This window comes from Macrobrachium rosenbergii, chromosome 51 (genome assembly GCF_040412425.1).
Source record: "Macrobrachium rosenbergii isolate ZJJX-2024 chromosome 51, ASM4041242v1, whole genome shotgun sequence".
Classification (NCBI taxonomy): Eukaryota; Metazoa; Arthropoda; class Malacostraca; order Decapoda; family Palaemonidae; genus Macrobrachium; species Macrobrachium rosenbergii.
Genome location: NC_089791.1, coordinates 31148388 through 31163450, shown reverse-complemented (window position 1 = coordinate 31163450; position 15063 = coordinate 31148388). Strand labels below are relative to the sequence as shown.

Here is a 15063-nt window from a genome sequence, read left to right as displayed (position 1 = left end):
GAGTGAGAAGAGATGTCCTGGCAGGTGTTACTCACTGAGGAGACTCAGCACTCTTACACAAGAGATTATATTCCTTTGATCGTAATAATTGACGCCAGGTAGCCAGCCAATCAATCAATCGTAAAAGCGTATGCCTGGAGATTCTCACTTAACTTATTTCACTTATATGCATGTATTCTGTAGAGAACACGCTCTCTCTCTCCCCCAATCTTTCTCTCTCTCTGTCTCTCCCTCAATCTCTCTGTCTCTGTCCCTCTTTCTCTCTCTCTCTCTGTTCTTCTTTCTCTTCCTCAATCTCAATCTCTCTCTCTCTGTCTCTTCCTCAATCTCTCTGTCTCTGTCCCTCTCTCTCTCTCTCTCCCTCAATCTCTCTCTCTCTCTCTTTTCCTCAATCTCTCTCTCTCTTTCTCCTTAACCATGATTCCTCTCCCAGCATCGTTCATCTCAATCACCGTATTACCTAAGCGATATCACAGGAGGAGCAATGTGTCAGGTGTTCAGCCCATATGTGTTAGGCCATCATCTATTTGTAACGCCTATCATATCACCTGCCTACCAAAGGTTTCCGATTTGCCGCCGCTATGAATCACGCACCGATCTTTTTGACAGACAGAATGACTCATCTTTTTTTGTACAAGGTTTCTTCTCGATTTGCTTCCCCGTTTACTATACACGGTACATCCTGTAGCTCGTTGTGCTTGAAACGAGTACAGGATTCTCTCGTGCTTTTGGCATAGGCCTACTGTAGCTCGTTGCGCTTGAAACGAGTATAGAATTCTCTCGTGCTTTTGGCATAGGCCTACTGTGGCTCGTTGCGCTTGAAACGAGTACAGAATTCTCTCTCGTGCTTTGGCATAGGCCTACTGTAGCTCGTTGTGCTTGAAACGAGTACAGGATTCTCTCGTGCTTTTGGCATAGGCCTACTGTAGCTCGTTGCGCTTGAAACGAGTATAGAATTCTCTCGTGCTTTTGGCATAGGCCTACTGTAGCTCGTTGTGCTTGAAACGAGTACAGGATTCTCTCGTGCTTTTGGCATAGGCCTCTGTGCTCGTTGTGCTTGAAACAGGTAGTGCTTTTGGCATAGGCCTACTGTGGCTCGTTGCGCTTGAAACAAGTATAAATTCTCTGCGTGCTTTTGGCATAGGCCTACTGTAGCTCGTTGGCTTGAAACAAGTATAGAATTCTCTCTGCTTTTTGGCATAGGCCTACTGTAGCTCGTTGCGCTTTGAAACAAGTATAGAATTCTCTCGTGCTTTTGAAACTCGTTGCGTAAACAAGTATAGAATTCTCTCGTGCTTTTGGCATAGGCCTACTGTAGCTCGTTGTGCTTGAAACGAGTACAGGATTCTCTCGTGCTTTTGGCATAGGCCTACTGTAGCTCGTTGCGCTTGAAACAAGTATAGAATTCTCTCGTGCTTTTGGCATAGGCCTACTGTAGCTCGTTGCGCTTGAAACAGTACAGGATTCTCTCGTGCTTTTGGCATAGGCCTACTGCTTTGGCAAACAAGTATAGAATTCTCTCGCATAGGCCTACTGTAGCTCGTTGCGCTTGAAACAAGTATAGAATTCTCTCGTGCTTTTGGCAACCTACTGTAGCTCGTTGTGCTTGAAACAGAAGGATTCTCTCGTGCTTTTGCATAGGCCTACTGTAGCTCGTTGCGCTTGAAACAAGTTGAATTCTCGCTTTTGGCTGAAAAACAAGTATAGAATTCTCTCATAGGCCTACTGTAGCTCGTTGTGCTTGAAACGAGTACAGGATTCTCTCTCGTGCTTTTGGCATAGGCCTACTGTAGCTCGTTGCGCTTTTGAAACAAGTATAGAATTCTCTCGTGCTTTTGGCATAGGGCTACTGTGGCTCGTTGCGCTTGAAACAAGTATAGGCCTACTGTAGCTCGTTGTGCTTGAAACTAGTACAGGATTCTCTCGTGCTTTTGGCATAGGCTACTGTAGCTCGTTGAAACAAGTATAGAATTCTCTGCTTTTGGCATAGGCCTACTGTAGCTTGGTATAGAATCCTTTGTTGTAGCTCGTTGTGCTTGAAACGAGTACAGGATTCTCGTGCTTTTGGCATAGGCCTCTGTAGCTCGTTGCGCCAAGTATAGAATTCTCCTGATACTTGAAACTACAGGATTCTCGTGTGGCACCTGTACACTCATTGCGCTTGAAACAAGTATAGAATTCTCGTGCTTTTGGCATAGGCCTGCTGTAACAGGGATTCTCTCGTGCTTTTGGCATAGGCCTACAAAACAAGTATAGAATTCTCTCGTGCTTTTGGCATAGGCAGCTCGTTGTGGCAGAAACGAGTGGATTCTCTCGTGCTTTTGGCATAGGCCTGCTGTGCTCGTTGCGCTGAAACGAGTGGAATTCTCTCGTGCTTTTGGCATAGGCCTCCTTGTAGCTCGTTGCGCTCTTGAAAGCGAGTACAGGATTCTCTCGTGCTTTTGGCATAGGCCCTTGTAGCTCCGCTTTGAAACGGTATAGAATTCTCTCGTGCTTTTGGCATAGGCCTACTGTAGCTCGTTGCGCAAACGAGTACAGAATTCTCTCGTGCTTTGGCATAGGCCTACTGTAGCTTGTTATGCTTGAAACAGTACAGAATTCTCTCTGCTTTGGCATAATTACTGTAGCTCGTTGTGCTGAAACGAGTACAGAATTCTCTCGTGCTTTTGGCATAGGCCTACTGTAGCTCGTTGCGCCTGAAACGAGTACAGAATTCTCTCGTGCTTTGGCATAGGCCTAGTACAGTACAAACCTCAGACTAGCCCCTGCTTCGTTTGACTCCTGTGGGAACCTTCTTTGGGGTCCTTTGTTGTGTTCCACATTCTCGCATGTCTTGACCCTCTCAACCTGATACTTGCTGCCGTGTGACCTAACACTGGAACCGGACAAAACAGCCCTCATCTGACCACGGAAATCGACAGCGTTAATACGGCCCACCCTGATGGCACAAAGTGATTTTTTCCCCCACTTTGTTAACCTTTTTTGGCAGAGAGGGACTAAAAACAGGCAGCCCTGGAAAATTTTAGCCTGTCTGATCGTTATTGTTGACTTCAAGCCGTTCGTTTTAATGGTAGACTTAGTTGGGTTTTAGCTGTACTTTTCAGTATCCTCGAACATTTTATTTTGACAGGGGTCGTGTCAAGATTAGCGAACCCAACAACATTTCCAGGTCAAGAACTGCGAACCCAATGATCCCCCTGTAAGGAATGGCCAACCCTTTCCGGTCCGAACTCCAATTCCACATGAGGGCTAGTACTAAACACGGCGAAACAGTGATTCATCTACACTGTTTCGCCGTGTTTAGTACTAGCCCCTGGGGGGTCAAATGTATTTCGCCTTGTTTAGTAATAGCCCCTGGGGGATCAAGTGTCTGGTACCGAAGTGTTCATGTCTAGAACAGCGAGCCCGATTATTCCCATGTAAAGAATAACGAACCCAATAATCTTCTTGTAAAGAATAGCGAACCCAGCTGCAAGTGGGTTCGCTAATCTTGACATGATTCTGGACAGGGATCTTGATGTAAGCTCATAATAATAATAATAATTGGAAATCCATGACATTAAAACTCACTAACAACAGGAACAAAACGAAATACATCTTTTATTTTCCAAACATTACAAAAAAATGTAAATAGTATAAATTATAAATTACATCTTAACAATGGCAGTTAGAGAAGGCATGATCCATTTTCATAAAGCGTATCCCATCAAATATATTACAGAAACCGAATGATAGAAAATGGCTTCCATTGCCTTAACTCCTCGAGCAAAATTTTTCAAGACTGGTTTGTCGACAACAATGAAGAAAAACTGACATAGTAAAAAATATAACTCTAAGAACAATAACCCATCTGTTGCTAAAAACTTTTTATTTTAATTTTTTCATCAATAAATCAAGCACACCTATCACCTTAAAACTAAGAAAAGGAATTCAATTCACTTCATGAGTCTGAGAGGATGTCACAAAACGAGAGAGATTTTACAAAACCACCAGTTAGCTCGATGCTCTAGGAACAATTATCTCCACTAAGCTCACTGGCCTAGGAAAACTCGTTTCCACTTAGCCCACTGATCTAGGAAAACTTGTTTTCACTTAGCTCATTGGTCTAGGAAAACTTGTTTTCACTTAGCTCATTGGGATAGGAAAACTTGTTTTCTCTTAGCTCACTGGTCTAGGAAAACTTGTTTTCACTTAGCCCACTGATCTAGGAAAACTTGTTTTCACTTAGCTCATTGGTCTAGGAAAACTTGTTTTCTCTTAGCTCACTGGTCTAGGAAAACTTGTTTTCACTTAGCTCATTGGTCTAGGAAAACTTGTTTTCACTTAGCTCATTGGGATAGGAAAACTTGTTTTCACTTAGCTCATTGGTCTAGGAAAACTTGTTTTCTCTTAGTTCACTGGTCTAGAAAAAACTTGTTTTCACTTAGCTCATTGGGATAGGAAAACTTGTTTTCACTTAGCTCATTGGTCTAGGAAAATTTGTTTTCACTTGGCTCACTGGTCTAGGAAAACTTGTTTTCACTTAGCTCATTGATCTAGGATAACTTGTTTTCACTTAGCTCATTGGCCTAGGATAACTTGTTTTCACTTAGCTTACTGGTCTAGGAAAACTTTTTCTCACTAAGCGCAGTGGTCTAGGAAAATTTGTTTTCACTTGGCTCACTGGTCTAGGAAAACTTGTTTTCACTTAGCTCATTGATCTAGGATAACTTGTTTTCACTTAGCTCACTGGCCCACGAAAACTTGTTTTCACTTAGCTCTTTGGTCTAGGAAAACTTGTTTTCACTTACCTCATTGGTCTAGGAAAACTTGTTTTCACTTAGCTCTTTGGTCTAGGAAAACTTGTTTTCAATTAGCTTACTGGTCTAGGAAAAATTTTTTTACTTAGCTCAATGGTCTAGGAAAACTTACTTTCACTTAGCTCATTGGTCTAGGAAAACTCTTTTCACTCAGCTCATTGGTCTTGGAAAACTTATTTTCACATAGCTCATTGGTCTAGGAAAACCTGTTTTCACTTCGCTCATTGGTCTAGGAAAACTTTTTTCACTTAGCTCATTGGTCTAGGAAAACCTGTTTTCACTTAGCTCATTGGTCTAGGAAAACTTGTTTCCAATTAGCTTACTGGTCTGAGAAAGCCTTGCCTCCATCTAGGTTACTGGCCTAGGGAAACTTGTCTTCACCTAGCTCACTGGTCTTGTAAAACAGATCTTAGTGCGGGACTTCTACAAAACACTCAGCACACGCTCCCTGCCCCTTTGCAGAGTTCCTCAGTGGATTTTACTGGGGCCCAGGACGCGCCCACAAAATTTCCGCACGGTTGGTGTACTGCCGGCAGTCTACGGTTTTGAAACCTACGCAGCCGAGAAGGTGGTAGTACTTCCAGAGGAATTCCAAGTCACCCGGACGACCTAGAAGAGAATTTTCTTTGGTCAGATAGTTCGCTTTCGCGACCTGAATAAAAAAAAAAAGACAGAGAGACAATTCTTTTGTCTTAATAACCGGGAAAGAACATTTGTGACCTGAGATTATCTTTATGACCTACAAGACACATGTATATTTACCAGATATTATGCCTTAATAACTGGGTAGTGACATTTGTGACACAGAGGTTACCTGTCCTGACCTATCCTTGTATTTCCATATTTTGAAGACTTTGGCGAGCTGATTATTGTTATTATTATTATTATTATTATTATTATTATTATTATTATTATTATTATTATTATACAGAAGATGAACCCTGTTCATATGGAACAAGCCCATCAAAAGGGCCACTGACTTGAAATTCAAGCTTCCCAAGAATATATAATTATTATTATTATTCCCCAGCTGATCTGGAGTGGCCTATTTGGCCGTCCAGCTGTTCATCAAAGAAACAAGAGAAGAAGAAGAAGCCCATGTTGGTGCTAAACCAAGAAACAGCACCAAGAAACAACGGCAGCAGTAGCAACAAGGGCACCATTAACATTACCATGGTGGGTCTCCATGCCGATCTGCCTGATGTTCAACAGGAGGTCGGGCGACCTGCTGAAGACCTCCTTGAAGAATTCGTACTCTGCGTACTCGACGTCCATCTTGAGGTAGTCGATGACCGAGTCCTTCAGACCCAGTCTCTCCAGGATGTGTGTGTACGTATCCACCTTTCAAGGGGCACAAGAAACGCCAGCAACGTTAGGGCATTGTAAAGAAATTGTGGGGATACTCTGGCTCGTTATCTAGGCGTCACCTATTCCGAGGTGCTAGTCCTAAACATGGCGGAAGCTCCTTGGGACGCCGTGTTTGGTACTAGCCCCTCGGGGATCAAGCGTCACCTACTCCGAGGTGCTAGTACTAAACATGGCGGAAGCTCCTTGGGACGCCATGTTTAGTACTAGCCTCTCGGGGATCAAGCGTCACCTACTCCGAGGTGCTAGTACTAAACATGGCGGAAGCTCCTTGGGACACTGTGTTTAGTACTAGCCTCCTCGGGGATCTAAGTATTATGTACACCCAATTCTATATTTTTAATCGATAGGTTATCATATTAATAAACGATATCTTCGTGTGGCCGTCTACTTTACATTAACCATATGGCGTTTAGTACTAGCACCTCGGAGTAGATGACTCTCGAGACATTCCACTGTTATGAATCTCTCCTCACAAACATGCTCGACCTTCCACTGGAACGGAAAAATCAAATTTAGGCCAAAGGCCAAGAGCTGGGACCTACGATGGGGCCATTCGGCGCTGAAAAATTATTAGTAAGGGTTGGAAAGTAAGATGAAAGAAAGAGAATTATGAAAGGAAGCATAGTAGAAGGAACGAGAGGGGTTTCAGCTAGGGGCCGTGGAAGAGACGCTGCGGAGAACCTCCAGTAACACCTACAGTGCATCATGAACTCCCCTTCTTCTTACCTCACACATTTTCCCTGCTATCTCCACCGTGTCTTTCTTGCTGCTAATACCCAGGTTATAGAAGGTGACGTTGGGGGCATGCTGGTGGTCCTGCTTGCCGATGGTGGGATCGAACGAGTGCACCTGTCAAACAAAAAAAAATACAAACAAACTCGCAATGAGATAAATACATCCCACAGACTCCCTCGCTTTCAAACAATAAGTTGAGAACGAGATTACATTTTACATTAAGTACGGACTAAACATCTGTTGACCTCACACTTCCAATCCCATGGGGGGTCTCTCTCTCTCTCTCTCTCACCTGGCAGCCAAATTTCCCGAACTGGTCGTCGAACGTCCAGTCATTATTGATACCGAAGGACAGGACGTTGCATCGTCCCGGCTGTAGTTTGTATTCCGGGTCTAGGCACACACCCTTGCTGCCGTCGCCCACCCCGAAATACGACTGCGGAGTCGGAAAAAGAAGAAAAGTCTGACAGTTGGAAGAAGAAGAATCTTGACGACATAAAAAGCTTCATTCAAAAGCCATTTGGTTTGGGGGGGGGGGGAATGATTGGAGCTGTGAGTGATGTCTCGATATTTGAGGGACCTATTACAGATTAGCCTATACGACCCAAGGACAAGAGAGACAAGGTCTGCTCACTTCCCCCCATATCCCCGTCAGCAGGTGAATTGCCGTACTGAGCAGGTACCTCTGAGATACGTCATCGCCTACATAGTTACCCCAGGTAGGAGGCGGCCCAGCCCATTTGAGTAGACTTGTCTCTCTCTGCCTTGATACGACCAATAAATCCACCTGGTTTCAAGTTGGTAGAGCCGCGTTTTTCCTCAGTCTGTGGCCCCAGAGCCTTTAATAAATACTCAGTTCCTAGATTACATAACAAGCTTACTCTTGAGCTGAGGTAGATTGAGGATTTGAAGTCTTTCAAAAAGAGACTTAAGACTTTTTTGTTTAATCGATGCTATGACATGGAATATCAAACAGTGAATGTGGAATATGCAGTGTGAGCAAATACATCTAATCAATAAATTAACAATTTGATAAGGAAGACGAGAAACAGATAACTTCCCAGTGACTTACAAAGTTCTTACAAGGCAACAGCTTCGTGTTTTCAACTTCCCGAAATTTTTTGTAGTCCGGCGTTGAGGGAATGGCGCAAAGTTTAACCTCCACGCGCTGTACCTCTGAAAGAAAGGCGTAAATAATGGGATAAGACAAAAACGGACCACATACTGTCTCAGTCATTTTCATAAAGTGATGTTTTCGTGATAAACTCCTCCTGAATATCTCGGAACAGAATTTGCACCTCCTTAATATCTCAGAACGGAATTTGCACCTTGATAAATGTTGTTTTGAAGCTAAACCAGCAATGAACAAGACTTCAGCTTGGAATTAGAACCTACAAAGTTATATATGTCTTTAAGCTAATATTACCAGTTACACAGGCATGGATTAAACTAAAATTAATAGCTACAGAGACTTCGTTCGAGCAGCAGTTTGCAGCGAAAAAGGCTTAGCGCCAACTGAGGACTTCGACTTGTTTTATCAAATCTCAAAATGAATCTTTCATACAGTTTTAAGCGCCTCTGCTTAATGACAGGAAAAAACATTAGTGTCCTTCAATCAGCACCTTATTAGAATAGAATAAAATATAGAATTTAGGCTAAAGACCAAGCGCTGGGACCTACTGAGGTCATTCAGCGCTGCAAGGGAAATTGACAGTAAGAAGATTTGAAAGGTATAACAGGAGGAAAACTTCGCAGTTGCACTACGAAATAATCGCCAGGAGGGTGGAAAGTCAGATGGAAGAAAGAGAATATAAGCGGAGGTAGAGTAAAAGGAATGAAAGGGATTTCAGCTAGGGGTCGAAGGGATGCTGCAAAGACGCTTAAGTAATGCCTACAGTGCACCACGCGAGGTGCACTGGCGGCATTAACACCAACACCCCCCTACGGAGTCAGCAGCACCCTGTCTCTCTGTCCGACCTCCCGAGGCCTGGTTCTCCCTTGACTTCTGCCACAGTGGATGAACCATCTACAGTCCTCACTTGATCAGCATTATTCATTTCCATGTTGATAATTCAAAGAAGAAATCATCATCATCTAGTTTAATCTGAATGGTTGCCGGACAAAAATCATTTCCATCTTTCAATGCTGATTTTTTTTTTTTGTCTCTTCAAATGTTTTAACCAAATCTCACTTGTCTCGGCGAAATCACAAAACTGAAAAAGCTACATCTGCTACTTATAAAATTGGTCGTTCTTCTTCAACTACAAATTCTCCAATCTGTCTCAGTTATCATGCAATTTTCCTCTTCTATTCTTTCGACAAAGTAATTCCGAGGAACTGAACTCACTTCATTGGGAAAACACCTTTCTTTGCAAGAGCTTTAGTACATTTTTTGCTGAAACCAAGAGACGTCTTCACCCAAGTATAAAACTGGTATTATGGATAGTTTTGGGGGCTGTCTCTTCTCTTCTTCCCTAATCGATTCATTTTCTTTAAAGGAACAGAAAACAGCTCTTACTTACCTTTTATGAACACGGCCCCGCTGGCTTGCGTTAGCTCCCTTATCACCTGAGGACGGCTCCTGTTGGGACGAAATCTCAAATTAATTTTGGAAAAAAAATAAACCTAACAGTGATCATTCACAGATAAATAATGCGTAAATGAACTGCTTCTCCTGACAACGTCGACGTGATTTTAAAAAAGACTGGTTCACTGATTGTGAAGTATGAAAGGACTTGGCATATAATTCAGGTGAACACGTTCCCGTTTGAATGATAAGGACCCGAAAGACGCTACGCTACCCCTCATTTTCTCAGAAAGCATCCGCAGCATCAGCCTTTCCCATGAATACAGAAGGCTCACCAACAACTCATCAACCCCTAGTTTTGCTAGTTTCCTTCAGGACCTGTCTCTCAAAGTCATGATCCCTTTCTCTCTGAATACCTATCATGTATTCAATTGGAACTTATCCCCTCTTCCTGTCCACAAATTCTCTCCACAGGTCCAAGCCAGATTCCTCGCTTCCCGCTTATCAGACTAACTAGTCTTATTTACATTTACTGACACATTTTCACAATTCTGGCACACCCTTCCCTTTCACCTTTGCCTCACCGAATAACAAAATACCTAGAGTTTCTGCAACAAATTCTAAACTATTATTTTCCCTTCCGCTGGCCTCAATAGAAGGCACTTGCCTGCCAAATAGGGGTATTTTTTTCCTACCAAGGGATTCACAACCCTTGCTATTGCTTCTCTACCTCGATGTACATTACATCCGTACCTCCCAGGTATCCGTTTATAACAGTGAGCTTCATAGAACAGCAACGTCCAGAATGTAACAAATACTACTGATTGACCTGTTCTTAGGCACCAGTACCAAAGTAGTATTGTTTATGACCAGCGAGGTATCTGACAGTTTTAATGAACTGATTTGTACACATACATACATATATATATATATATATATATATATATATATATATATATATATATATATATATATATATATATATATATATATATACTGTACATATACATACATATATAAAAATATATATAAATATAAACAATATAATATATATATGTATATACATATATATATATATATATATATATATACACATATATATAAATATGTATATATATATATATATATATATATATATATATATATATATATATATATATAAATGTATATATATATATATATATATATATATATAATATATGTATATATATATATATATATATATATATATATATATATATATATATATATATATATATATATATAATATATATATATATATATATATAAATATATATATATATATATATATATATATATATATATAAAATATATATAAACACTGTATATATGAATACTTTTATCAAAGGTACTTTCACCCCACCCTAACCAGAACCTATTATAGTCGGCTAATTAATTACCAGGTACCTGATTCACCGCTCTGGTTGACAGAAAGACAATCGGGGATTCACAGGTACTTCGCCTAAATCGCACTGTCCCGTCTGGGATCGATCCCCGCAAAGTAACTTTGTTCGAGTCACACCAACGCAAACTCTGTATATAAAGTTTTTTAAAGTCCTTTTTGCTGTCAACGACGTCGTCTGTCTATTGTCCACGAGAATACGGAGCTGTCAGGTCAGATCAGGTCGTCGAGAGGAGGAAGAGGAACTCTGGGGATACGAAGGAGTTGTCATTCGTCCGTCGGCGTACCAGAGTCCTAGGATCACGACGAGTGCAACGGCGCCCACGAAAAACTGCCTCCCAGTCATGACAATCATCTTATCGAGATGGCTTGGCGATTCTTCCTCGTCTTCTTCTTCTCCTCTTCGAAACCCTGTGGGAACTCGGGAGGCTCGAGTGGGCTAGCTAAGGTGCGACGCCGAGGCGATCTCTCCCGGTAGTGGCGCGTCAGTTCAGCCCTCCCCACCGCACCCAACCCTAGATCGGAAACACACCTGTGCTTAGACAAAAGATGATGGGCGGGATCTGGGCGCGTTCTCGCCCCGGCCGGTTGGCACCGGTTTTCGTGACACGTACATTAACAGCGGACACTAATTTTAACTGTTATACACAACCGCTACGTCCCGCCTGGTGCCACGCCGACAGCAATGACGTAAGCTCTCAGGAGATCTTTTAAATTCCTTTCCGAAATTCTGGAACATTGCACAGCCATTTTTAGTTTTCTGAAAAGAAAGCTATTGTGCCGGCTTTGTCTGTCCGTCCGGACTTTTTCTGTCCACCCTCAGATCTTAAAAACTACTGAGGAGGCTAGAGGGCTGCAAGTTGGTACATTGATCACGCACCTTCCAATCACCAAACATACCAAATTGCAGCCCTGTAGCCTCAGTAGTTTTGATTCTATTTAAGGTTAAATTCAGCCATAATTGTGCGTCTGGCAACGATATAGGACAAGCCACTACGGGGCCGTGGTTAAAGTTTCATGGGCCCCTGCTCATACAGCATTATACCGAGACCGCCATCTATTTTCGGTGGCCTTGATTATACGCTGTAGCGGCTGTACAGAAAACTCGATTGTTTCTCATCCTCCTGATTTCTTTGTCAACATAATTCAATTTTAGTTGTTCCGTCTTTTCTATTAATTTAGTCATTTTTAATAGAATTCCCTGATGGTGCAATTGTGAAACGAAAGTAGGAAGGAGTAAAGAAAAAGTGTGACTCTCCACATATATTCATATTTATATAAATATATATGTATAATATATGGTGGCGCAGTGGTATAATTCTCGACTACCAGTCGAGAGGGTCGGGGTTCAAATCCCGCCATTCATTGATGGCTTAGATTGCGCCACTGCAAAAATCTGGCAGCCCGTCAGTCAACCTAGCAGTCCGAAAAAAACCCGAGAGGTTCAGTAGGAAAATAGGTACCAGCCCTCGGGCTGGGGAGTTAAACAGTGGGCCTAGCGACACACTGTCCACATGTCATAGGCATTGGGACCCGTCCCCGACTGGCTGCCGGCCTAAGAAACAGGAGATCAGTGCCTGCCCTATGACCCGACAGAGGCCCAGGAGGACTTTAACTTTTTAAAATTAATATATTATATACACATATATATATATGTGTGTGTGTGTGTGTGTGTCTGTGTAATATACAGATTATTGAGCTATAGAGTTTGATCCCCGCCACGGCTGTCATCTGGACGCAACGGAAGCAACAAACGTTGAAGATGAGAAACAAGGCAGCAACAGTTTCATTCCCAGCTAAATCAACCCGGCGGTAGGTTCAACACACCTGTCCTTTTTTTCTTTCAGCCCAAAACTGTTTTTTTTTTTTTCCAAGGTTTCGAGACCGAAAAGCATATGCGGCTTAATAATACCTGTAGTGGTGAGTGACGGCGGCTTAATTAGCCTGAGGATTCAGCAGGTGTTCCATCTTGACTACTGCTAAAATATGGAAGAGTTTACCTACTGTAGTCACCAGGCTCCACAAGTGTACTAGGTACTGGTTAATGTGCGTATTCTCTTGATCTCCCAGATATCTGAGCTAGGATCAAATGTCATTCCTGACGCTGCTGATGCCGCTGCTGACGTCTACTGAATAATGTATCTTGATCTCCTCAGATATCTCAGCTCTTTTACCTCGGATCAAATGTCATTCCTGACTCTTCGTGCTGATGCCGACTGCTGACGTCTACTGAATAGTTAGAGGAATTTATTTCTGGTGGATTTTTGTTGTAATGCTCACAATAGGTGTATCCCGTTGCTAAGTAACCAATTGATTCTTAGTCACGTAAAATAAGTCTAATCACCTCAGCTTTTAAAACTCGGTCCTCTCTCTCTCTCTCTCTCTCTCTCTCTCTCTCTGCAGGCTTAATTCCATTTGGAATCCTCTTGGGTTAATATACCTCTGTTGGCTCCGTCCGTAAGGATTCTCAGCTCAAGGTTCAAAGAGAGAAAGGAGCCGTTTGTTGATCGATACGAAGGCAGGGTCTTGGAACCGGAGAAATGATGGCGGGGAGAAGCAGCTAACGAAATCAGCAGTTTTCGTCGCGTTTCCTCGAAGAATATTCAGTCCTCGTGGAAGACGCTCGATGCGGGAAGGTTGTCTCGGCGCGGGACGCTGCTTGTCGTCGAGACGGGGGGATTAGGGACCGCAAAACCGGGATGCGCCACCGCACTGTTTATTTCCCGTTTTCTGCGGGTTTGTCCCGCCGAGTTTCACTTCCTTCCCAGATCCAGTGAATAAAAACCTGTTTTATTATTATTATTATTATTATTATTATTCGGAGGATGAGCCCTATTCGTATTGAACAAGCCCGCCAAAGGGGGCCACTGACTTGAAATTCAGGCTTCCAAAGAATATGGCGTTTATCCGAAAGAAGTAACAGAATGTAATGCATAGAAGATAGAATTTTGGCCAAAGGCCAAGCGCTGGGACCTGCGAGGCCATAACAGAAGGCAATGGGTAATGCGGAAAGAGGCGATCAGTTATTAGAAAAAAAAAACTAAATCAGCAAAATAATAAATATGTGAATAAAAATGTAAGCAGGGAGGCTAGGCTGTTCCATATATTTCTGTCTACCGAAGAACGAACATTGGGCAACTACTGTTCAGTATCAACGTAGAAGAGGAGAATAAATGTAAGGAAAATTGGGAAGGCTCAAATAAAAACTTAGCTCCAATGACGCAGTTTCTCCTACAGAATCACAGATGGCACGGGCTCTTGCTCTGGTCTCTAGTGCAGTCTGTCCGTAAATATATATATATATATATATATATATATATATATATATATATATATATATATATATATATTTTTTTACTTCAGGTCCTTCATTGCGCTTTTATTCACAACTCTCGGCCGCGACCCATGAAACGTCATGAAACTTTCAGCCACGGGCCGGTGGAGGCCTGTGTTCTTGGCACCTATACAGTCCCAGACGTACGACCATGACTAACTTTAACCTGAAATAAAATAAAAACTACTGAAGCTAGAGGGCTGCAATTTGGTATGTTTGATAATTGGAGGGTGGATGATCAATGTACCAATTTGCAGCCCTCTAGCCTCAGTAGTTTTTAAGATCTGAGGGCAGACAGAAAAAAGTGCGGACGGACAGACAAATAGCCATCTCCATGATAGTTTTCTTTTACAGAAAACGGAAAAGGCCCCCTCTTGAAAGAGACGCTTAGAGAGTTTGGTGGTAGTCATCCTGATATACGAGAGGTGGCATCCTTCCACCAGGCGTGTCAACTTGCAGTTGCATTATGGATCAATTGTTAGGAGAGAGTGGACAGTAAGATGGAACAGAGAATATGAACGTAGGTACAGTAAAAAGAATGAAAGAGGTTGCAGCTAGGAGCCGAAGGGACGTTACAAAGAACGGGGTGGACCGTAACTAACATGGAAAAGAACAAGAAAGTACAAAGCTCACATTCTTCGAGGGCGCCCAGTCTGCCAGCATGCCTCCACGAGCACAGGTGTTATTGACACTTTCGCTGACTCCGGATCGTACCACACTCCCAACCCCCATAACTGACAATATGAAACTGATGGAAGTGGAGTCTTTTTGGAAATAACACTAAACTTGCTTTGTTACAGTTGCGAACTTCTCTTAATGACTGTGACATCATTCCTTTGCAGGAAACACTTCAAGGTAACGAGTCTATCTCTTACAA

General features: G+C 42.4%; 1 protein-coding gene across 1 annotated transcript; it reads right to left on the bottom strand.

The window, feature by feature from the left end:
• Nucleotides 1–3574: 3574 nt before the first annotated feature.
• On the bottom strand, nt 3575–11369 carry LOC136833273 (probable methyltransferase-like protein 24). Its single transcript, XM_067095199.1, has 7 exons — nt 11140–11369; nt 9425–9483; nt 7975–8078; nt 7195–7338; nt 6894–7016; nt 5972–6140; nt 3575–5408 (listed from the first exon to the last, which is right to left on the bottom strand). Exons 1-7 carry the CDS (start codon nt 11205–11207, stop codon nt 5278–5280), a joined length of 798 nt encoding a protein of 265 aa, XP_066951300.1. The 5' UTR covers nt 11208–11369; the 3' UTR covers nt 3575–5277.
• Between the last annotated feature and the right edge of the window lie 3694 nt (nt 11370–15063).

Bases quoted from the DNA above. Each gene is read 5' to 3' on its own strand.
- LOC136833273 (XM_067095199.1), bottom strand. From the start codon at position 11,207: ATGATTGTCATGACTGGGAGGCAGTTTTTCGTGGGCGCCGTTGCACTC. The intron at 9,484-11,139 runs GTACGCCGACGG...TCGTCCCAACAG, and splicing joins GTCGTGATCCTAGGACTCTG to GAGCCGTCCTCAGGTGATAA. The intron at 6,141-6,893 runs GTAAGAAGAAGG...GCCCCTTGAAAG, and splicing joins TAGCAGGGAAAATGTGTGAG to GTGGATACGTACACACACAT.